Raw genomic sequence first — 24,300 nt, 5'->3', positions numbered from 1 at the left:
AAAGTGGGCTGCTCCTGCACAGCGGTTTCTGCCAGAATTAGTTCATTTGCTACGATTTTTGGCCTGATACAACTCTGAAACTGCTGTAAATAGTCTTTTCCACAACTGTGTTAGAGAATGGGAAGAATGTGTCATTTTTCTCTACTTTTTTTTTTAAAGATGATGTAACATTAGCCCTTCAGTTTACTTAACAGATGGAGTTTGATAAGCCTCGGGTGATGGCCATAGGCTGCTCTGCTTCTTTTCAATTAACTCCATCAAATCTCATCGTGTTGTTAAGTTTTGTGAGCCTGGTATTACTGTGATTTTTGTCTCCCAAGAAGAAATTTGACTATGAATTAACTAGTGAATGTAAAGTATTCTGAGATCATAGATAAGAGACTTGTAGGAGTGAAAAAGTATTATCTCAGCCTTCAAAAAACTTGATTCAGCATTTGACCTTAGGAACTAGTTTCTGAAGTGATTTGACTATCCTTAGTCACCTTAGATTATGGCTCCACATTTTAATACCAGACGCTACTTATTTCCGTAGTACCATAGCATTTACGATGTGTGAGCCTTTCTGCTGAACTAGTGAAATTCAGATACCTGATTACAGTAATGATGGGCACTTATAAAAGCCTAAATAAATAGAGCTGTCTGAACATTTGTAATTGAGTTTTCTTGAAAATTGCCTAGAAAATCATGACCATATGCAGACAGTCTGCCCTGTTTAATATTTCTTCCTTGTACCATCTTCTGTAAGTCACTTTTCCTATTCTTCTAAGGATCATCCTGCCCCTTTCAGGGTGATCTGTGTTGCCAAACCTCTTTGATTCTAGGCAGAAATGTGCTATCGTTTCAATACCACCTGGTTTTGGTGTGTTGGACAGAAAGAGGGGGAGCATGGTCATGATGGGGAATGGAAAGGGACTGCTCCCCCCTTGCTCCCTGCTGGGAATAGCGGGTTTCTGGGCCGGATGCGGGGCAAGGAGATGTGTGCCCTGCAAAATGCAGGCCACGTGGCACCCGAAAGCAGGGGGCAGCAGCAGGGCATGCTTGGGGCACATTGTAGCAGATGCTTTGGAAGCTGGTTTTGATTCCAAAAGCTGGTTTGACTGGGCCACATTGGACTTTCCTCCAGCACAGTCTTGAATGTAGGTGAGCTTTCACTCCAAGATCATCTTTCTTTTGAGCTTTCACTCCAAGATCATCTTTCTTTTGTCTTTTTTGAATGTTTGTTCACCATTGCATTTTTTTCCTGTGATAGGTGATTTGTCTGTCCCATTAAAAGTTCCATGTCTTTACTGGTAAGAGGATTAACTTACTATGCAGGCTACCCTTGGCTTTGCAGCTTACAGTGTTTGTGAAAATAAGTGTGCCGAGCATGGGCACTGGAATCAGTGATATCTTGCCTGTACTGAAGTTTTGACACTTACTTCAGAGTGGGCCTGGATTTCACCCAAGATCTCTGGTATTCCCTTGCTGGCTGCAGATTCCTTTCCAAATGTGGGCATTCTGCTCCGGCTTTCAATACTGATTTCCTCTGGTGGAAAACTGTTATTGATTTTCCTACATGTCAGCTTCAGGTGTCTAGCTAGGCATCTGAACCCGGGCTCTCAAGCTTTGGTGAAACACGCTGAGGAGAGTGTGAAATTGCCCCCTTGCCTCAGTGTTACTTACCTACATCTGTGGGGCCTTCTTAGGATCGGCCACACGCATTGGAAAAACTCTTTAAGAGGGCAGCACCACAATACTTTGATTTTCAAATATTGCGTAAGAAAGAAAGTAAAAGAAAAACTCCTTGTGTACCAGTCTTAGCCTTCACGTGTCTTTTATTGCAGGAACCATAAAAAGTTTCCCAGAATGTCTGGCTATGTTCACATTATTTCAAGTTATAAGAATTTTCCAATTCCGCCCCATCCAAATTCCCTTCCTTCCCATGATAATCATAATTATCAAAGCTTTGGGCATTGCCCAGCACAAGAGCAACTTGGTTGCAGGACACTTCCATGCAGCTCTAAGGCAAGCAGCACAAGGGCCCAGGGATAGGGTCACTCCTGAGCGCCTTTAGCACACCTGGGCTGCTCTGCCTCATTTTAAAAAGCCCCCAGGCAGCTGGGCCAGCTCCTTAGGAGGCTGCAGGATTATTCAGTCATTAAAGCAGGAGGAGAATAGTGCATGGCATTTCCTTTAGAAGCAGGAACACGTAAAGCAGGAAAGGGTCCCAGAAAGAAGGAGTATTGCAAAGGTATGCTAGTTAAGAGAGAAGAAAAAAATCCAACTTGTGTTTCTCTGCTAGCTCAGTCACTCTCCTTAGTGGAGCACTCAGACCTTTCTGTTAGCCTAAAGATGCTGTTAGTTGCCTCGTATCCAGCTTTCAAAATGCTGCTATGCAAAGTGTGCTATGGAGCGACCTAAGAGATGGCAGAGATTTCCCCCAGCTCTCCCGTGAGCCAGCACAGGAGAGCTGCCAGGGGGGCGACGCTGCCCCTGCCCACAGTGGGCCCACGCCTGCATGGGGCTGCACAGACCGTGCTCAGTGGGTCTGTCCCCATCTGCTGTGATTGCTTCTGGTAGTTCTCTGGTACCTTTAAGTAGCGTGCAAATTATCATCAGACCTTGAAAGTTAAAATATAACTCCTACCACCTCACCATTTTGTGTGCGTGTGTGTGTGGCATGTCTTCATAGCACATCTATCCTCAAAGTCCAATAAAGTGCATCATAATAATGTGAAAAAGTGAAGTTCAGTGTAACTATGGATTTGTATTTCTTGTATACCTAAATGCCCTTTTTTTTTGACACAAGTTTTATGCTGATGCACAAAAATCTTTACTTGCAAATGAACTTCTCCAGCATTTTCCTCAGTTTTGGGTTTCTAGTGATTTGAATTTTGTCTAATCTTTATTTGTTTAATCTCTACACTCTTGCTCAGTCACTTCCAAGTGCTAAAGCAGGCATCTTGCTAACCTAATTAGTTTTGAGACAGCTTTTCTGATTAAGTTCACCTATAGCACCTTTTAGCTGATTCCTGGATAAGTTAAGCCACAGAACTGCTTCCTGTCATTTTACTAAAAACGCTCTTAGCAACCTGTACCAGCAGTCTGCAAGAGACCTATCTAAACAAATTCTCACAAAATAGTTTTGGCTCAGGGTGTGGATTTTGTTTTGTTTTGTTTTTTTTTGTCTTCCTTGCTAGAATTCACTGGAGGGGAAGGAACAGATTTTATCTGGCGAGTGACTGTGCTTCCGTATGTAGTACTTCCCTAGCAGAAAGAAAACTTCTACCTTAGCGCCACAGACAGCAATGAAAATTGTCACATTGATTTAAATATTGCAATAACTGCATTGTTGGAAACATTTTTTAACAGTGTAACTTACCTAAAAGAAAACACTAGTCCAGAATAGGCCTTATCAATTTGTACATACATCAATATTGTAATTCTGGTCAAATGGTATATAAATAAGCACCAAGCATAACCCAGTGGAACATACTTCACACACAAGTTAAAATATTTTTCCTTCCTAGGAGCTTTAGAGATCAGTGTTTTCAATTCCTCCTTTTCATGATCCTAGTAACTTTGTAAAAGTGGAATCTACTAAGTTATGGGAACTTGGAAAGGGACACCAATAATCAAGTCGGTGCTCAATGGAACAAAGTTTTTCCCACAAATAATGATTGATATCTGTGTCATTAGTAGGGTAGCTGCCCATCTCTTACCATGATTGACAGGTTAATAAGGGACCTGGGGCTATCTTTTCACTACTAACACACAACCTAACCAATTGCTTTTAAATTATTGCTAATTTGACAGAGTATAAGCAGAAGACATAAAAAAAAAAGTATCTGGAATAAAGTAATGTCTAATGCAGGTTTTACTTCTGGTATTGAGTAATTCCATTTCAGAAAACAGACCAGAATTTAGTTAATAGATTTTTTTTTAGGCACAGAATTTTTAAAGAAAATCTTGTAGTTGTTCTTTGGTTCAATTAGGAGCAAAAGAGAAGGGAGTTTTGTAATGCAATTGTCCTGTAAAGGAAAATGTTTTAAATTGGGGAGATTATGTGAGCAGACCACCTGTAGGGCATTCATAGCTCTTTTCTATAATGCTTCAAGCCATGCCTTGCTGCCTGCAGTCTGGCTAACAATGCAGGGAAAAGCTGTTTAAAAGGCTGTTCTCCCTTTTCCCTCTGGTGTTCACTAACTGTTACAAGTCTTCCTCTTAAAATAAAAAAAAGTCCCACGTCCCTTTAATTGAAGAACTTTAAGGCTCCATGGTGGCCAATTGGTCTGCAACAAGAGGAACCAGGCAGCAGGGAAAGAAACTTCAGACTATACATCACGTTTGGTGAAGAGAAAAGATCAAAGTTTTCCCAAACTCAAAAGAAACCAAGTTCCCTACAGATTAACCCTATTCATTTAGCTCCTCTTAAAGGAATGATGTTCTGAGCCACTGGGCAGACAGGTAAAAAGTTCAACAATTGCCAAAGCATTCTTCTGTTAATTCAACAGCCTTCTGCTCAAATAAATTAGCTTAGTCCTGACAGAAGAACAATACCTTTTCTCTTGAAAAAAGGACCATATTTGATATACAAAAGTTAAGTATGAAAGGTTAATATGTTAGTTTAATCTGTTAAGGAGAGACTGATCTAACAAATTTCAACTCACTGCTCCCCTGTAAAACATAAATCTGTAAATTTAAAACATGGGCCTTTTACACTTCAGCAGCATGCATCCCTGGAAAGGCAGGTGCTTAGAAAAGCACAGACAACAGGCAGGAGAAGCATGTTCACACTCGTAAAACAACATTCATTTTAAAAAGGATACCTAACAACCCATGTGAGATGACTCTGCTGTACAGGTGCAGTTTAAGGACACTGTCATTTAAAATGCACAGAGCAGAGAACTACGGTAAGGCACCTCCCAGTTGTGGCAACTTTTTCAGAATGACTTGTTGAAGACTTTTTCTCCATCTGTCTACAAATCCCACTACTTTAACATAGCTGGCTATCTATTATAGATTAGTGACTGGAGCATGAACGTAGCTCAGTTTATATCTCTCAGCATCAGAGGCAACTAATGACACAGCAGCTGGAATAATCAGGGCAGGAGGAGGGGAAAGCTTGAAAAAGTCAATTATCAAAAGTCATTTTATTGACAAAATAGAATACTCATATTTGCTCTTACAGGGGTAGCCTCTAAACTTTTTTACAAAAAAATTTACAGACTGTATAGCTTTGGATATATACATATTTTACACATCTGTACAAAGTAACAAATAATTATATAAATACATCCTTTAATGTAGGAAACCCGTATTTATCTGGGGTGTATAATTAAGACATGTTTTGATTCAGTCTGTATTATAAGGCATTTGCCTGGTCATTAATATCCCAAAAACCTGCAGTCCCAGCACTCTCGCCTCCCTCCCACGAGGGAAGAGCTACTGTTAGTCCAGAGCAAACCAGAAGCCGCTTTGCCTTGCCCTCTGCAAGACACGGGTGAGCCTCTACCCTCCTCTGCCAGCAAAATAATAAGCTGGCTCCTTGAAGTACATGCTCCCTGCATATGAATGGCGGGGAGGGAGGAGGGGGCCCGGAGCCTGGGGCCTCTGCCAGCTGCATTGTTCTATACAAGCTGTGGCTAATAGGGACCATTAGGGGTTCATTAATGGCACCAAACAGTGAGGGGGCATTTTAGGCAGGCCAGTGTCCCTCATTCCCTAACCTTTGGCCTCTTTCCCCCTCCTCACACTTGAGACAGGGGCATCTGCTTGGGGTAGGAGACGGAGCTGGCGGTGCCTGACCTCCACGTCAGGCCGGTGCTGACGTCGCTGTAGAGAGAGCCACCGCCTCCGGCCCCGAGTCCTCCTGCTGCAGCAATTGCAGCCTGCCCGCCTGCGCCTGCCCCCGTGCCCCCGGCCACAGCGGCACCTTTGCTGGCCCAGCAGCAGCGGGTGCAGAGGGCCCTCCAGGACTCAAGGGTCTTGCCGGACCAGACCCAGACGCCGGAGGTGATGCCCACCACCAGGCACATGAAGTACTTGAGCATGAAGACGGCGTAGTCCGGGCGGCGGGCCTGATCAGGCTGCTGGTCACGGAGACACGGGCAGTTGTGTGTGGCCTCCCAGCGGGGCCGGTTGTGCTGCTCATAGAAGAGGCAAGCGACCACGCTGGCGGCTGGCACAGTGTAGAGCACCGTGAAGAGGCCCAGGCGGATCATCAGCTTCTCCAGCTTGTGGGTCTTGGTGGGGCCACCCTGCTGCTTGATGACGCTGCGGATGCGAAAGAGCGAGACGAAGCCAGCGAGCAGGAACATGGAGCCGATGGCCAGGTAGATGAGCAGCGGCGCCAGCACAAAGCCCCGCAGGTTCTCCAGGCTCTGGTTGCCCACGTAGCAGATGCCCGCCACTGGGTCCCCGTCCACGGAGCTGAGCGCCAGCACGGCGATGGACTTGACGCTGGGGAGCAGCCAGGCGGCCAGGTGGAAATACTGCGCGTAGCCGGCGATGGCCTCGTTGCCCCACTTCATGCCGGCGGCCAGGAACCACGTGAGGGAGAGGATGACCCACCAGATGGAGCTGGCCATGCCGAAGAAGTAGACGAGCAGGAAGACCACGGTGCACAGGGCCGGGCCGGTGCTCTCGTAGCGCACGTGCTCGGCCACGGCCAACTCGGGCTGCAGCTCGGCTGCGCCGGCCGCCGCGCCGCGGCCCCCTGCCGCCCCCGCCGCGCCGCCCCCGGCCCCCGCAGCCCCGGCCCCGGCGCCGCCGGCTGCCGCACCGCCGCTGCAGGCCACCTTCTCGTGGCCGGCCACCAGGCGCACCAGGTAGCCGAGGGAGACGAAGAGGTAGCAGGCGGCCAGGAAGATGATGGGCCGCTCGGGGTACTTGAAGCGCTCCATGTCGATGAGGAAGGTGGAGACGGTGGCGAAGGTGGAGAGGAAGCAGAGCACGGACCAGAGCCCGATCCAGAAGGCGGTGAAGGCGCGCTCGTCCGGGCTGAAGTAGGGGTTGTGGCAGGGCAGCGCGCAGTTGGCGATCTGCCCCGTCTTCACGCGGTTGTAGAGCGGGTGCCGCTCGCTGGACACGGACACCATGGGCGCGCGGCACTGGCAGCCCGGCTCGCAGGGCGGCGGCGGCGGCGGGCGCGGCGCCTCGGCGGCGGGGGCGGGCGGCGGCGGCCTGGCGGGGCCGCCGGGCCGGGCGCCGCGCGGCGGGGGCTTGGCGGGCGCCGCCGTGGTGAGGTCGGTGCGGTTGTAGTCCATGCACAGCGTGTCCGGGCTGCCCTGCTCCGGCAGCCGGTCGCAGCGCATCCTGTCGGGCCAGGCGAAGCCGTACTGGCGCATGAGCGGCGCGCAGCCGGCCTTGGCCCGCTCGCACACGCTGCGGCAGGGCGGCAGCGGCTTCTTGTAGTCCTCCAGGCAGATGGGGGTGTACATGCTGCAGAGGAAGAAGCGCAGGTCGCTGGAGCACTGGATCTCCACCAGCGGCCAGAACTGGTGCACCTCCAGCCCGGCCTCGTCCTGCGTGTCGTGGTTGAACTGGTTGGGCATGTAGGTGTAGTTGTAGCCGATGCCCTTGCACAGCGGCACCGTGATCTCCTGGCACGACAGCTCCTTGGCCGACGAGGAGGCGGCGGCGGCGGCCGAAGCGGCGGCGCAGCCGGCGCGCTGCAGCAGGCACAGGGCGGCGAGCAGCGAGGTGACTTCCAACAGGTAGCTCCACTCCATGCTCGGCGGCTGGCGGCGGCGGCGCCGGCTCCTCTCCCGCCCCGCTCCGCGGCCGCCGCTACCCGTCCGGGGGCCGTAGGGCGAGCGCGCCGCGCCGCGGGGCCCCGCTCCGTCCCGGGCTGCGCGGGGCTCGGCCGCCCGCGCGGGGCAGCCCCTTCCCTCCGCCGCGCCGCGGGGGGGGGTCGGCTCAGGGCAGGCTCCGCAGCCGCCGTCTCATGCTCCCGGCGGGGGCGGCCGAGCGGGGGGCGCCGTCCCCGCGCGGCGGCGGCGAGGGCGCAGCAACTTTCCGCGTCGGCCCCCGCGCGGCGCGGTCAAGATGGCTGAGGCGGCGCGGAGGCGCGGCGCCGGACGCCCCCCGCCCCGAGCGGGCAGCGGCGCTGCCGCGGCCGGAGCGCAGCGCAGCGGCTCCCGCCGCCGCCCGAGCGCCCGGCTCCGCGGGCGGCCGCCGGCCGGCCAGTCCTCGCTCGCCGCCGCCGCCGGCGGGCGCCCCTCGCCCCTCACGCGCCCGCCGAGCCGCGGCGGCGCCTCCGCGCAACTTGTCGCTCCGCGGCCCCGGCAGCGCCAGTCCGGCCGCCGCGCTCTCATGAATATTTATAGCGAGCGCCGCCAGGCCCCGCCCCGCCCGCCTATCGCGCGGGCCCGGGCGGGGAGCGCCAACGGCCGCGGCCTCCTTAAGGTGGAGCGGCGCCGCCGCCGAGCGCTCCCGGCGGCCCTGCACGCTTTGTCCGCGCGGCGCTGCTCCGCGCCGGGGAGCCCGGCGGGGGGGTGCCTGGGGGCCGCCAGGGAGGCGCGGACCCCCTTTGCCCCGGAGCGCTTCTCTCCCTCCGCGAGCGTTTTCAGTCGGAGCAGGCTCAGTCGAGGAGCCGCGGCAAGTTTAGCAGCAGCCCGAGGTGTCGGGCGAAGTTGTCCTCCCTCACGCGCTGTGCAGCGGAGGGAGTTTTCTGTGCGCGCGGGTCTGAGCGCTGCAGGTCCCGCTCCCGGTGCTCCCTCACCACGGCGGCAGGGCCGCGCCTCAGCCAGGGGGAGCATCGCGCACGTGCCACGCGAGGCAGCGGGCGGAGCGGCTGCGGCCGCGGGCGGGTAATGGGGGGGGGGGGGCGTCAGTTGTTAGCACCGGGGTTCCCGAAACCGGGGCAGCGCCAAGTAAGAGTGCACTTGCTCGCCAACTTAATAAAACATATGTATATATGTACACACATGCACACGCGTTCCTCTGCGCGGCACCGGGGCTCCCCGGTGACACCGGACACCGATGGCGCTGAAGCTCCGCGCGGCGCTGCGGGGAGCCTCCCCCCTCCGCCGGGCGCGGCAGGTGAGCGCCGGCCGCGGGGAGCCCAGCGCCGCCCCGGGCACGGGACTGGCGCGGCCGCGCAGCGCGGCGGCTCGGCGGTGCCGGGCGCGGAGAGGCCGCCCCGCGCCACGGCTGTGGAGGCGAGCCGCGGTGCTAACGCCGCGCTGCCGCGAGAGCTACCGTTAACAGGGAGGCCGCTTCCCTCCGCGGCCGGGGGAGGGATGCGCTGCCGCCGGGGACGGTGTAACCGCGCTGCCGCTGAGGGGGGCGGACCCGGCGCGGCGGCGGGGCCAAGCTCCCGCGGGCGCGGCGGGACGGGACGGCGCTGCGCTGCGCTGCGGCGGGCCGCGGGCAGCCGCCGGGCCTGAGCGGGCCTGAGGCGCGCGCAGGCGCCGCCGGTGCCCGCGGCCGGCTCCCGCCCCCCCACCCCCGGCTCCCGCCGCCTCCCCGACCGGGCTCGTTGCTCTCCAGCTCCCGCTGCGCGGGCAGCGGGGGGATCCCGCCCCCCCCCCCCCCCCGCTGGTGGCGGACGGACCGGACCACCTTAAGGGTGGCGGCGGCGGGCGGCAGGTCGGCGCGCTCGTTAGGCCGTGCCGGGGGGTTGTCTTCCTCGCAGGACGGGGCGTTTGTGTTTTAATTGATGTGCTGTTTCGTTTAGCGCTTGTATGGAGCTCACGCTGGGGCTGTAATTACTGTAATCTCGGGAACAAGCCGTTCGGTTCGCCGGGAGGGTGGCGGGGCGGGGGGGGGGGGGGATTTTTGGTGGCGTTGAGTTTTGTGGTTTGTCAGGTTTCCAGCCGGGAGGGGCGAGGCTGGCGCAGCGCGGGGACGAGGGGGCCGGTGTGAGTGTGTAAAACCCCCGGGGCAGCCGTGAGGGAGCCGGTGTGTGTAAAACCCTCCTCTGGGGGGGCCGTGTGGGAGCCGTGTGTGTGTAAAAGCCTCCCCCGGGGGGGCCGTGCGGGAGCTGTGGAGTCGGCGTCGGTAGGAAACGAAGCGCCTGAGACAGCACAAAAGGGACCCGAAGTTTGTTGCCTCTGTTAACAGGATCCTCTCCACTCCTCCTTCCTTCTCATTTAAATGGGTGCACAGATTACCCACTTAGGAGGAAATGGGTAATAATGAAGCAATAAACACGTTTCCCATGTAATCATTGCCGTCGCTTACCAGACCCTCCTTCCCGCGGCCCCGCCGCCCACCTGGGAGCAGCGCTCACCTGCCGACGTGGCGCACAACGGTGTCGAGGGCACGGCCGTGCCCTGGGTGCTGCGCGCCTTCCCGCTGCCGCACGGAGCCTGCCGTTATTATTACTGTTATTTTGGCCAAAATCGGCACTCTCCGTAGAGCGGCAGATGGTTGTTTTAGTGCTGATTTAGAGCAGTTAGTGCTGCGGGGAGAAGCGTTGGGAGTGTGAGCTGCGGGCGCTGCCCGGTGGAGGAGCTGCAGCGAGCAGTTCGTCGTCTGCTCGAGGGCTCCGTGGCTGACGGGGGCTTAAAAAGTCTCCTTCTAGACCTGGGTGTGATGATGCGTTTTTAAGAAGTCACTGTTAGGCTGTTGGCTGCTTGAAAAGTACCCTATTCAGAAATCTCTGCAGAACCTAAAAATGCGCGAGTCTAGTCAGGAGAGCCGGGCGAGCCTGTAAATTACCGCGCTGTCAGGATTCCCGTTGCTTATTACAAAGTACCTTTTTACGCTGAACTTAAGCTCGACGCTACAGAGACAGCAGATGTGAAGTGATGGCTTCCAAAAGCAACACAGATGCTGTAAAATTTCCATCGCAATATTTCACTGAGGAAGCTTGGGAGACATGCTGAACGCTACAGTTTAGAATTACGCCATAACTCTCCTAGAAATAAGAGAATACCAAGTTTCTCAATTGTACGCTTGGCTTCATTTTTACTGTCATTCATGGGTTCTTGGTTTTTTTTGCAGTGTCAAAGAGATGCCACACAAAGATACTGTATATTGTGAAGCTTTTCAGTAATAACAAAATTGGTAATGTGGACCTTTATAGCAATATAGTAACCATTACATATCCGAATTCCATGGTAAGACCTTGATAATTTTTGAAATTGTCTTCCAGATATATAAAAAAGCACAGCTGTAGGGAGGTGCTTTACATTATTTAACTGAAAAGCAGCCTGGATGGCTTAAGGCTGTGGAGTCACAGCCCATTCTGTGTTCCTCACACACTGAGACTTCCCTGAAGTCAGTAGAAGTATTGAGGTGAAAGAATCAAGGGTCAAGTCTTAAAAATGGTTAGCGTGTTTTTCCAGAAAATACAGCAGCTGCATTTTCTAAAAACCTGAGCTTTGCTATGATAGTATAGATTACTTTAGAGCATTTTTGTAGAGGTTTCAAAACAGCTGTGCAGTCATCAAATCATGTGGAAATATAAAGCCAGGAGATGAACGCAAAAATGTTACAGGTATTACAACCTTTTGCAAACCTATAGATTTGACACCAGGTACATAAAACTTTTGCAAGTCTCGGCTGCCACAGATTTTCTGAAATCTTATCAAAAACTTTTGTTTCTAAACTTGTGTTCAAGAATTTAGGGTGCTGCTTGAGATACAGTTAATGTTCCCTCTAAAATAAGCTTTGTGTGTGTGTGTTTGTGTGTGTTTGTGTATAAGACTTTGCCCTTGGTGTCATATGGATCACACCGAAACAGTTAATGATAACTACAGGGCTTTATAGTACAGGGGGATTAGTAAATTGGCTGTTGATTTCTTATTTGAAAGAAAAATACCACATAAAGTCCAGGATTTTTAAGATTTTCTTTCTTATTTTTTTAAAAAACTGATGTTTAGTTTATAAGAGTGAAATAAAATTGCTTTCTAATTCAGATCTACTGTTCACCAGTAAATTTTGGTGTGGCATTGTCTGCACTGGATAGGTCAATGAATGGTGCTTTTATAAAAATGTTTGAAAAGAAAAACTCAGTCCGTGGAAATTGTTCAAATAATCTTGTTAGAATGAAGCCTTGACTGAAGCCAGTAATTTCATGGATTAAATCCAGAAGGGGCTGTTATAGCCGTCTGGGCTGATCTCCTTCCTATCGCAGGCCACAGCGCTTTATCCAGGGACTGTCTCCAGAAATTCTGGCTAGCTACAAGACATAAGAGATTTTGCATGGGCAAAACACTGAACAACAGCATGAAACTAGAAACTGGGGGACTTTTTGAGGGCAGGGTAAATGGGAACTGGAGGAAAGAATATCTTTGCTGCAAGGTTAGTAGACAGCGTAAGATAGAGTTGTGGCATCTTATTCTGTTCAGTTTTTCCCTAAAAAGTACCAAATAAGGATGAATGAAACTCTGTTTTTTTCCAGTCCAACCTTTTCTTCCTCATGCCACATGAGGTCCAGAATGGAGCAACATGGTGGGCACTTCAAATACGGAAAGGAACGCACTGATTTGTACTTCTGCAAGTATGCAAAGTGAGAATCATCGGCAAAAATCCATCACTGAAAATCCTGCAGAGACAGGGATGGGAGAGTACAAGTGCTCATACATATCTTATATTTTGATGGATTTTTATTGCCTGAGAGAAAAAATAAATAGCATTAACACATCTTCTGAGGCAGCCTATTTTTTATTGTGATCCATGCAAGCTTTTTGTAGACAAGAAAAATCGTGTTCTGTTTACTAACTTTTCAGGGATGTCAAACGTGACTGTGGATGGGCGTAGTCCCATGGTGCTACGTTGGTCAGTGAGAGGTGAGAGAGCCTGCAGGCAGCAAGAAAATAGGCTGAATCTAGTGCTACTCCTGGAGTACAGTGAGCAGGTGGTAGGGACGGAGGAGAAACTGCTGGAAGTGTACTTTGCTGTCCCTGTACCATAAAGGATGACAAAGTGGTTGATCAGTGCTGTGTTCTGAGGAGTGCTCCAGTGGTGAAGCTGCAGGCTGTGGTCCTGAATGTCGTTAGAGGACTTTCTGCAGAACGTGGGAGCACACCATGACCAGACTTTGTCCCGAGGCTGCTTTGGATGTGTAGGCTTAGCTAGAGAAGCAGCAGGAACAGCAGAATCAGCACAGGATGTTAGTGGGAACAGTTGTTTAGCATACATAAAATCAATCTCTATCAAAGGGCTTACCTTTATTTGCCCACATTATGCGATCATTGACTGGCCTGTAATGTACTGTCACTCAGTGCATCGTATGATGTTTTGTTCATCTTCAGCAAAGCGCCACAGCGGAGGAAGGGATGCAAGAAGATGTGGATTATAAGGATTATGAAAGAAAGTAAGTATTCTTGAGGACAACATTTTTCATTTTAACCTAATATTAATTTTTATTTTGCCAGCTATTTGGCAGATGCTATTTATAATACACCTGTGCTACAGATTGCAATACCTCTGGTCTTTGATGCCAGATTTACTTGAGGAATTAAGGGGGCTCTATAACTTGACCTTAATGGTACATATATTTGGGTTATGTGATAGCAGACGGGATAATAGCACAAGCAGCTCCTGCCAGTTCTGAGTTTTGATGCTGACAGTGTATATGGAAGAACTGTAACAGAGAAGCTGGGGAGTACAGGGTTCTTTCTCATACACTGTAAATCAGATGTGGAGTGACTCTGTTACTACATTGCAAGGAGCTGATAGGAAAGGCTTTGAGCTAAGGATGCCCCATCCGTAGTAGGCTAGTCTGGGCTATCTGAGTCTATGCAGGGACAGATTAGGCAGTGTCGTCCACTTTGATTTACCAGCATTTGCATAAATTATATGGAGACATTAGCTTATGTGTATGCCCTCTCGCGTGCTGTAAATGAAATGAAAAATTAATGAGGCCATGCACTTAGGAAGAAGTATTTCATGGACATGAACTGAAGGAAAAAAGGACACTTTGTGTTGAAAGGCATGGATAAGGATAAAACCCAGATAAAATCAGGAAGCAAAACCGTGTGGTATCGATTTGAAGGGGAACTTGTGTTGTTAATCCATGGACAATACAAAGTTGTTCTTAGATTCCGAAATTACTTTTTGCACCTCAAAAGTCAATAATAGCATCATTCAAAGGAATAGTGTTTTGCATATGTTTGAAGTCCACAGTCTTTAAGTATCACTGTTTCCAATCCCTGCTTTAGATGGAGGATGGACGGCAGTAATTTTTAAAATATCAAATGATAAAAATCACACTTAGAAATTCATACTGAAATTACTCATTGCCCTGAAGTTAAAATTGAAATAACAAACATATCTTTCATCACTCATTCTGAATATTTATTCTTTGTGTTTCACTTACTCTAAACAAACTTTTTATCTCTGGGGTTAGATCCTGACTAATCCTTCATTTGCTAATTTTGCTGGGACAACACATAAGTGGCTGATGATTTCAAATATGAATAAGAACAGCAGGCTTGGGCTTGTATTAATTTTGATGAATACATTGGCCTTGAGAATGACAAGTCGTGTTAGCACTTTTCACTTTATAGCATTAGTCAAAGATGTTAGCTCCATGAATTAGAATTAAGCAGTGTTTGGAATTGCTTATATGGAGCTCTTAGAGTGCCTAGTCTCAGCTGTAACTCACCCTTAAAAACCTTCCTCTATTTTTATTTTAATAAAAAATGGTGTAACTGAAAAACTAAGTGTTGAGAGGAACTTTCACTGTAACAGTAAAATGTCCTTCCTTTCCCTTTAGCCCCTGAGTTTTTAATGAGGATATTTATTTGCCAGTTCGTTTGAATTTTCTTAGATCTTGGTTGATGCTAGTGATGTAAGGAACTGTCCTCTGTGTGTGTGGTGGAGAGAAAAGTGAAAATAGTGGCCCATTGGTTTAAGTTTTTTTTTTTTTAAGTTCTCTTTTGTTTGTGGGCTCACAACAATGTTACAAAAGACGCAGTCTTGAATGATTTTTTTTCTTCTTTTATTTATTCATTTATTTTGCATTCACATTTGCAGGGAGGGAGAGTTGTGGTAGGGAACAGCCCCAGGGCAGGAGATGGATAATAGAAATGTAGGCCTAATGATCCAGTAGAAACTTCCGTCCCTGGTAGCATTAGTTGGGTGCTTCAGTGCTTTGGTTGGGTCAGGGCCTGTTTCTGGATGAGAGGCTTTCAATTGTTCCAGGGGATTTTGGGTTCCCAAGGAAAAAGGTGATGACAGCCGTAATGGAATAGCTGTTACTCCTACTATTTATTGCTTTAGCTTTGTCAAATTGATTCCTGCTGGTTAATTCACCAAATTAACTGTTCTGAAAGGGGCTAATAGGTGGAATATCTCAATTTTCTTGCTACTTTCCCAAATTAATGTAGTCTTCCTATCTTTATCCTTTGCTGACTTGGGCTTGTGTATGTGTTATGCTGGTTGATCTTTTATTACTTAGGGCTCACTGCAGTAAGTTATCCCACATAACAAACACTGAATGTTTTTGTTTGGTTTTAGCTCCTTAGCTTTAGAGCAGTCCAGCTAACAGGGCTATTGTGGAAAACTTGAAACATCTTACTGCTGTTACAGTGTTTCTGATTTGTGTATGTATGAATTCAGATGCTGGATTGGAATTTACAGATTAATGGATAAGACCTTGCTTGACTGCTATGATTTCCTGCAGGAATATTTGATGAAAAATAGAAAGTTTTTTTTCACTTTTGTCTTACTTTTCTGGGACAGACTTACTTGTTTTGGCAGAACTCAAAGGACTAGAAAACTTTTCAGAAAACTAAAACTTTTTGATTTGCAGAATGTTACTGTAGTTCTCCTCTGACATTATCATTTGGATGCCTGCTGGTCCTGTTCTGCAGAGTTCAGGCTGCCTGCCATCTTTGATACCGTGCCATGATCTTCCCTCTTTGCAGGGAGTATGGGAAGTAGGGAGTCCTTCAAAGTGATCAACTGTTGAGGTTGTCCTTTAAATGGTGAGTCTAGTTGGTAGAGGAGATCTGCCACATGAAGCAGGTAAGCCACAAATTTAATGATATGCTACAACAGCACTTCTTAATCAAAATTTTTGTTTTCAATCAAAATATTTTGGTTTGTAAGTTTGCCTTTTTGGTGAGAAAAGTATATTTGCAGAGCACAAAGCACATACTTCAGACAAGCCAAAAAAATCCAACCAAAAAAGTGTTTAGCTGAAAACCTGATTTCCCATCAAAAAATAGATGCAATGGAAAATTTTCAAGCAGCCCTATATTTAATGTCCTTGGATCAAAATTCGGTTTTTGGACTGAGGGAGGCTCTCAGAGGTTTTTTGCTGCCTTTGTTAGGGTGACTGTTTTTTTGCTCATGACATCTGCCTGCTCTTCTAGCTATATTCAACCTTGTTATAATTCTTGCTATTGCAGCATTTTACGGTGTTCAGAATGCTAGTTCCCACTGGACTGAACTTTTGCTGGCGATATGTGCAAACTCAGTTTCTTTCAAGGGATGCATCAATCTTTCTTTTTTTATTTTGCCTGGCATTTAATAAGCAAATGTGAGTCGCTGTGTCCACTGAACAGTGAGTATACACAAAAGAAAGCACCACTGCAAATGTAATTCTCAGTTCTGTGCCCAAGGTTGCCTTACTCCAGGATGTTGTGGATGCAAAAAGTTTGTGTGGATTTAAGGGGGAATGGAGTAAGTACTTGAGAGACGCCCAGTGGGGGAAACTAAATAGATAAATCACATCAGTCTCAGGAACTCCCCTGAGTCGAATATAGTGGAAGGCTGGAAGGGTATTCAGGGAGAACATTGTATATGATTTCCTTGCTCTTGCTCTCTTCTCTTGGCTCTGTCTTATGGCTGCTTTTGGAAGCAGGATACTGAGCTAAATAGATTTTTGATTTGAACTGGCATAGCTGTTCTTGAGTCAGGAAAAGTAAGTGCAGGCTTTGGTAACTTGAAATTCAGCAATATTTATCAGAAATAAAACTTCTAAGTTTTTTTCTAAATTTTCTAAGAAAGGCATAAGCCAGTCACAAATGATACCAGCACTGAAATATAGAATTTCATTTAAATAAGTTGTGATTCTAGAGTCTCAAACCTTGTGTTCAATTTTTTGTTTTTGTATTTCTCTTTCATTCTTTCCTGTAGCAATAAGAATTTGCTACAGCCATGCCTTCAATATAATTGTGAGTCTTTTGGGGAGTTCTTCCAAAGCCAGTGAATAGTGGGTGAGTGTAAGATGCCTGCAGAGTTCACTCAACTTTGTACTGAGGCAAGAAGAGAAAACACAGCTAAAATTGAAATTCAAGGAGGAAAGCTGTTAATATGACTTGCATTAGTTTTAGGATGTGCTATGTTCCGTCACTAGTTCAGTATTTGAATGCAGACTAGCCAGAATCTATCAGGAACTGGCAACAAGTGGTGTTTCTTAAACAAAAGTTAATTGTTATTTTTTATTGTGTGTTTTGCATCTTACTCTCTTAATCTTTACAGATATTTTTAAGTTTGTTTTCATGGCAATGTAATTTAGATTTCTTCATGACTGCTGAGCATTACTCTGCTTTTTGCTCTTCATAGCCATTAATGATGAAATCTGCAAATGAGCATATGCTTAGTTTTGTAATCCTGTAGCTAAATATTTCTATATTTTAAATAAACTGATTAGCTGAAAGTAGATATATCTAGTTATATGCATGTATACTTAATATTACCTGGCAGTTACATTGATCACAATAGACAGGAGCTCTTTTGTTTCTTTACCTGATAGGGTATACATATTGTCTTTGGATTTACTGTCAGCAGAATTTGATTATAGTACATTGTCGGTAGGTGACCAGTAATTTCCCTCTTCCCTATTATTGCTTTAGAATTACTTTAAATAAATATTTTGCGAGAAAAGATAGCGGCCAGACAAAATGTCAAAGGAAGAAATAGCTTGAATATTATTGAAAAAGAAATCCAGGATTCTACTACTAAAATTATGGTGGGAAAGAGGGCAGAGAAGAGAGAGCACAATACTGAAGTAGAAGAGTGAGCTGTTATGGTATCACTTTAGAACTGTTAATCAATAGTGTGGAATCTGCATATTTTTGGAAGCATAGTGCTATGTAGTGGATTATATTTACTTAAAGTAATCACTTTATAAGGAGAAATTTGAGTACATTCAAATTTGTTTTGGGAAAAAACACAATTATTTTCATGCTTTCCTAAAAATGCAATGATAATATATACATTCCTTTAAAAGTGACTTAAAAATTTTTGAAGTGAAAGAAAGAATGTAATCCCATCTCTAGATGACAAAGTATGGCAAGAATAGTACAGCCTCTCTCACATCATTTATATGCCTTAATCTGAATCTTAATGATAGTGTCAAGAAGTGAGAGGCAAGTGGAGTTGCCAGATCTGTCCACTTTTTTGAAACTGGAAGAATTGTGGGAAATAATTAGGTGCAAAATAAACATGTGTTCAAAAGTAATTGGACTGAGACTATTAAATTTCTTTCATTTAAGTAGCAGGTAGTAACTACTAAAAGTTCAAGGAAAAGAGAAGATTACATCTTGCAGAACTTTCTCATGCAAATAGTCTTTACTAATGTCAGCGGTCCTGGTTACTTTAAAGTGTCTGCTTGCTTGAGAAAGTTTAAATCATGTCTTTAAATGAGAGAGGGGACTGGGAAACAACAAACAAAATCCAACTTGCAGTGGGAGTTAAATTGCGTGTGCATGTGGTACAGGGAGTGGGGGATGGACATTATCATTCTTTCAATATTTAATACTATCAAAACTGTGTTTGACTGGTAGCCCTTTATTGGAAGGAAAGTTGTGAAAGAGTCAATGAAGGAAAATGCCATGTTAAAATAGATATAAAGAATCTCATGCCAAAACCCAAAGAATTACGCTATATTTTTCTACAGATTTAGGAAATGATGAAGGTAGATGGAAAAAAAATATTTCTCTGATTATAAAATCCTGATTCCTATTGTAATTTCAGTCTCTTGTCTGTTGAATACAGCTTTTGCATTGATCTCCCTGGTGTTTTTGAAATAGTTTCAGTATTTTTCTATGAACTAGAGCTACTAGTTTGTTTTGGGATATAAGGAATAGTTGTTCATTTTATGGGAATATCATAATTTCTGCTTTTCAGTCAGCTTATTCTGTATATAAAGCAATGACTTCAATATGCTTGGTTTTGTAATTAATAAATATAGAGTTGATCAAAAATATCTTCTCTAGTATGAAGCACAGACATTAGGTTAGGATGTGTTACAGAATAATATGATAGTAATTGATTTCTTTAAGAGAGTACAAAAGCAGCACCTACATTTTAACTAATGTTTACTGACACACTGTGTCAGTTGGGAGCTCCATCACGCTTCCTATTCTTTTCTGTTTACCACCTCCTGCTTTTCTTTACAGTCAGCATATCTGTTAATTAGCCTCAGGTAGAGCTAGTTCTTCTAAGCAGATCTATCGTCTTCCTGGTGATGGCCCCATGAGGTGACCATGTACACACACTCTGTGAGCAAGTTCATCTTTAACTCATTAATTTTATCGAACAGCTCCTGATTCTGAAATGTTTAACTGCTGGCTTGGTTTCCTACTCAGCAATTTGTATTTGGAGAATTGTGGGCCTTGACTCCCATTGACTTCAATATCATAAACACATCCCGATGAGCTCTCAGCATCTCGTGGTTACCATGCTTACTGGAAATCATATTTTCTTTTATTTTTTTGTTCTTGTTATGATTGCAGCAGAATGCATATAGCTTGTTGGTGGCTTCCAATTAAATGTTCTATATTACTGGGACTATTTACTTAGTTTTCATTGCACTTTTGCAGAATAAAATTAATCCTCCCTTTCCTCAACTTTCTCTGTAGCATAATGTCTGTATGCAACACTTGGCCAAAAAAATGTAATAGTCTAAAGCCTGGATCTCACAAGTGGGTTCTCTGTAGGGAGACATGCTATTCTATAGAGTGTCACCATGCTCAGTTAAACTCTGTGATGGTGCAAGATTGTTTAGATCCATGGCCTGAATTTGAGTGCTCGAGGTGGTAGTCATAGTGTACTTCTTTCACAGTAGGGCTTGCTTATTAAAAAAGGGAAAAGTTGCAGTTGTGTTATATTCAGGAGAAATTCAGGAGCATGATTCCACAGGGTATTCTAGCAGTGCTCTAGGAGGTATGAGCTCACCTGTGTATCTTACTGGGGTGTTAGAAATCTTGTTTCAGTGTCAGTGGTTGTGTTTGTTTCATCTGAAACCTAAGAAAGGAAAGGGTGGGCCACTTACCTGCACATTTAGTTGCAAGTAATGTCTTAATGTCATCACCAAGTTCTTCACTTTTTCAAGGATAAGCCCTAAAGACCTTAGCGTAGGTTACAGGTGCCTGGAGTCCTGCCCAAGGCAAGTGCAATTATGGGAGCCATAAAGTACACACTGTGATAGCATGAGCATTTTCATAATTTAATGAGAGAGATTGTGTCAGTGTTATTGATAAAAATCCACTCTTTCAGTTTAAAAAAACAATACTGGTGTAATCTCCAGTGTACATTCAACTTTCATATGGGAAAAATACCTCAAAGTAGTATGAGTTCCTCGCTTCAGTATGGAAATAATTGTGCTATAAAACATTTTATACTGAAACAACTGTATCCCTATGTCTAGTTTTTGTGGATAGGCAGAGCTTGGTGAAGTAACATAGCTTTAAAGGAATTAGAAGAAAGACCCTTGTTCCAGGTGTCCAGGATGCTGTGAAAAGAGACACAAAAACAAAAAAGGAGAAGGTGAATTTGTGTTACTGATGGCTGTTTACAACATAGCTTTGAGAGATTAGTGATGAAGCAGTATTGTGAAAATGTGAAAAATCACTTCCACTGTGAAATCCATGGAAGGCCCAGTTTCTGCCATGTTAAAGTATAAGAAACTGATGCTGATTGATCTGTTACTATTTCCTGGGGATTTCAACACTGTAGGGAAAAAGTGATTTTTTTTTTTTTCAAAACATGCTTTTTAATGTTTAATAATTTTTGGTTTAAGGATGGAGAGAGAGAAAAACTATGTTCCTGAATGCAGTGGTCCTTCATCAGTGGTTTATAATTAATATTTAAGCCATCTTTGTGAAAGAGAAGCTTCGTTTCCATGCGAAAGGTTAGTATGCTCCCATCTTTAAAATCTTGTCAAGGCAGCGTCAGGAATTTTTGAACGGATTTCCTCGTACAACCTCAAAAAATATGGAAATTACAAATTAAATGTCATTTTTTTTTCCGACGAAGGAATACAGTGTCCAAATTCATTGAATTGTAACTTTTTTTTTTTCTTAATGTCGAAAGATAGGTATGCAAATTTTACTAAAAATATGCATAGTTAAATTTAGCTGTAAACACCAGCCAGGGATCTCTGCTTTGTTTATTGTCCAAGTCAATATGTCTGTGGAGAAAACCACCCACTGTGCAGGAATACACAGTTAGCTACTTGGAAATGTAGAAAGTTTAATTATGAATGTTTATTCTGGAAAAAAAAGTTAAGGCAGAGCACCAATTTTTTCATTATGATTTCACCTAACAGAAATACAATGTATATGGTTTGTTTATCACTAACTGTTATAAGACAAAACTCTTAATTTTTCTTCAATGTGGCCATCTGTGTAACTGAGGTGGTTTGAAAGAAAGTGGAGAGCGTGAATAAATGGTAGATATCTTTAACTTGCAAGGTAGATTCTTGCACTGTCACTGCTTTAATGAGGTAAATGAAATAAAAGCCTTGGCTGAAGAAAAAAAAAGGTGCAAACACTTGTATTGCTAAGGATATCTTTTTTAAATCATACCTGATAAATATATTAGTAGCAGGTTGTCCCAAAGATGGTTGTTTCCTATGTTGCTTTCTCATAAGCTCTTCTTGTATTTTTGTGGGTGGTGAAAGTAAAGTATCATTGCACTAGGCTTCTGAGTGGAAAGGTTAATTACTACTGGGGAACATATGTTATAAACTATGTTCGAATGTATTCTCTTGCTTAGAACAGAAAGCTCTGCAGGATTTTAATTACCAGAATAGTGTTCTCATTTCTTTTGTTTTTATAAGTCACTTACATGGAATACATTTTACCTATCTATATATATATTAAAAAAAAAACTGTCTGCAAAGAAGGCATTTCTCCTGCCTGTCCAGAGTACGTGTAATGCCATAAGCATCTGTGCTCCTCATTGTTCTTCAGTGCATGTTTCTCTTTCCTAAGCCTGTTCTACTGTAATATGAAGAATGTTCTTGAATGGTACTTCTACAATAGATGATAGTAATTAGATTTACTGTAAGGCAAAAACATTAAAAATTGCATTATGGCTCATATTTGAATGTCATGACTTTCATCTGATGCGTAGATATACTTTTTTTCTTTGTGTATGTGTAGGACTGATCCATGAACTGAGCTTGTAGGTCATACAGTAATACAAATAATACATGATAACTGTGTGTGAAGAAAGGCTGGCAGCTTTATGGAGGAAATAAGAAAGGCCTCTTATTTCTGAACCTGGAGGTAGGTTCAGGAGAAGCAATTGCTTGCAATTTCCCTTCCCCCATACTCTGCATTTTTACAAAACGATGGCTATTCCAGTGCTTTTAGTTAGTCTCATTAAATGGTCCCATGTGTAGGACATTAAATGTCTTTATGGTAGAGAGGGAGTTTTGTTCTAAGTCGCTGGTGCATCAAAGGTTTCTTGGTAATATGCTTCTGGTTGCCTAATATAGCAAGACAGGCACCACAGAGGCCTGTATACTGATGCCTACAGTAGTGATCCTTGAGCCCGGGTCCTAAGAGATGTTTAGGTGACTAATTTTCCGTAGATCTGAATGGGAGTTTAAGTTCCTGAGTAGGATTTAGGAGCCTAAATACCTTTCCCACTCTTGCACCTCTTCATGAATAAAGCTTACTTCTCCAATATAGCGTCTTAACTCCCCATACATCCCTGCCTTCTTCCATGCATGTTCCTCGTTGGCTCTTTACTGTTAGTTGCAATTTGAATGCTTAATTATGCCTATGTTATGGGATATGCTTCTTTCTAGTCTTATCTTGTATTTCTTTGGATTGTCTGTGCCTTTTCAGCTCTTTCTACTCTTATACTTTCCGTGCCTAATAAAGGCACTAGCACACGTAATTTCCAGTGCCTAGTAGCTTGTCTCTCACACTGGCATGTGTGAGGCGTCATACCTTTGGTAGTAATAAAGCTACCTACTCTGTAAAGGTGCTATAAAAGAAATCATTAAGGCTCGAAATTGATGGGGTTATGACTATTTTTTTCACTCAGTCCAATTTCTGACCAATGTATGCCCAATTTGCATGTCAGCTGAATTCTGCTTCATTTGACTGACAAAAGGGGTAGGGCTAGGGGTACTTGCCACAAGTAATTAAATACTTCAGATTTTTTTTGCGTTCTAATGCTTTTGCCATTGAAATGACTCTGCTGGTTTATCTTCTGAAATTAGCAGTAGTAAATTAGGGCATAAAAGAACCTTTCCTATGATCACACTTTTCCTTTCTTTAGTTTGCTATGCAGATTATCTGTTATGGAGGTGTGTTAATACTTTCTTCTCACACTAGACTTTTAACTTGCATAGTACAATTTTCCTTAAAGTGTAGCAGAAGCGGAAAGGTATAAAAACAGATGTAAACAAGGACTCAAGCATTAACAAATGCTGTAAAACCCACCATCCTTCAATTGCAGTGTTGTTTTTTTCATGTGATCATGAACCAGATTTTGCCCCTCCTCCCCTGGCACTCTGCCTGCCCATCCTTGTGCAAATAATTGCACTGCCTTGATTGTGCACCAGACCATAGCAGTCCTTCGAAAGAAAGATCCCCTGCCCGATATCCTGGTAGATGAAAGCAACCAAAAGAAGGCAAATAATCTGCATGCGTTGGCTCCCCTTGCTGCCCAAATGATGAGCTGGACAAGTGTCAGTAGCTGCTCTAGTGGGGATGATGAGGAAAAGAAAAAGCTTCTACACTTGTGAGGAATAGGGAAAGGATGAACAAGTGGAGTGAGAAGGTCCTTTTTTTCCCATACATCTCAAAGGATCAGGGAGTGACAGAACAGGAGACCATAGGAAAGCAAATGTGGTAAATTAGGTAGGGAACAGCTGCAGTGTTGGTGATCCTTGAGGGACATTGTGCCTGTGGTGACAGGGCTTCTTCCATTCCTTTGTTCAGCTCTGGGGTTGTTACCTGGTGCCATATGCTACTTCTACGAATGCACTTATGAACCTTGTATTTAAAAGCTATCTAGCTCCTCCCAAACCAGTATTACTAACTTGCTGCCATATCAGATGCCCCTGAGAATTCAATCTATAGAATCTCTTCTGAGAAGTGTCTGATTTTTTCTGAATGTCAAATATAACCATGTGAAATGTCCAAATATTTAGTAAATTTCAAATTA

General features: G+C 45.3%; 1 protein-coding gene and 1 long non-coding RNA gene across 3 annotated transcripts; one reads left to right on the top strand and one right to left on the bottom strand.

Moving 5' to 3' along the window:
• Window positions 1–5,113: 5,113 nt before the first annotated feature.
• Window positions 5,114–8,303, bottom strand: FZD8 (frizzled class receptor 8). The gene has a single exon (XM_026101527.2). The coding sequence runs from the start codon at window positions 7,710–7,712 to the stop codon at window positions 5,730–5,732; it is 1,983 nt and encodes a 660-aa protein (XP_025957312.2). The 5' UTR covers window positions 7,713–8,303; the 3' UTR covers window positions 5,114–5,729.
• A 1,054-nt stretch (window positions 8,304–9,357) lies between these two features.
• Window positions 9,358–12,577, top strand: LOC135327434 (uncharacterized). 2 transcript variants are annotated; one of them, XR_010387557.1, is made up of 2 exons: window positions 9,358–9,573; window positions 10,933–12,577. It is a non-coding gene; the product is annotated as an uncharacterized LOC135327434 (long non-coding RNA). The 2 variants fall into 2 exon arrangements; XR_010387556.1 differs by having other exon boundaries at window positions 9,358–9,697.
• Window positions 12,578–24,300: the final 11,723 nt, after the last annotated feature.

The sequence above is a fragment of the Dromaius novaehollandiae genome, chromosome 2 (genome assembly GCF_036370855.1).
Source record: "Dromaius novaehollandiae isolate bDroNov1 chromosome 2, bDroNov1.hap1, whole genome shotgun sequence".
Lineage (NCBI taxonomy): Eukaryota > Metazoa > Chordata > Aves > Casuariiformes > Dromaiidae > Dromaius > Dromaius novaehollandiae.
This window is presented reverse-complemented; position numbering and strand designations above follow the sequence as displayed.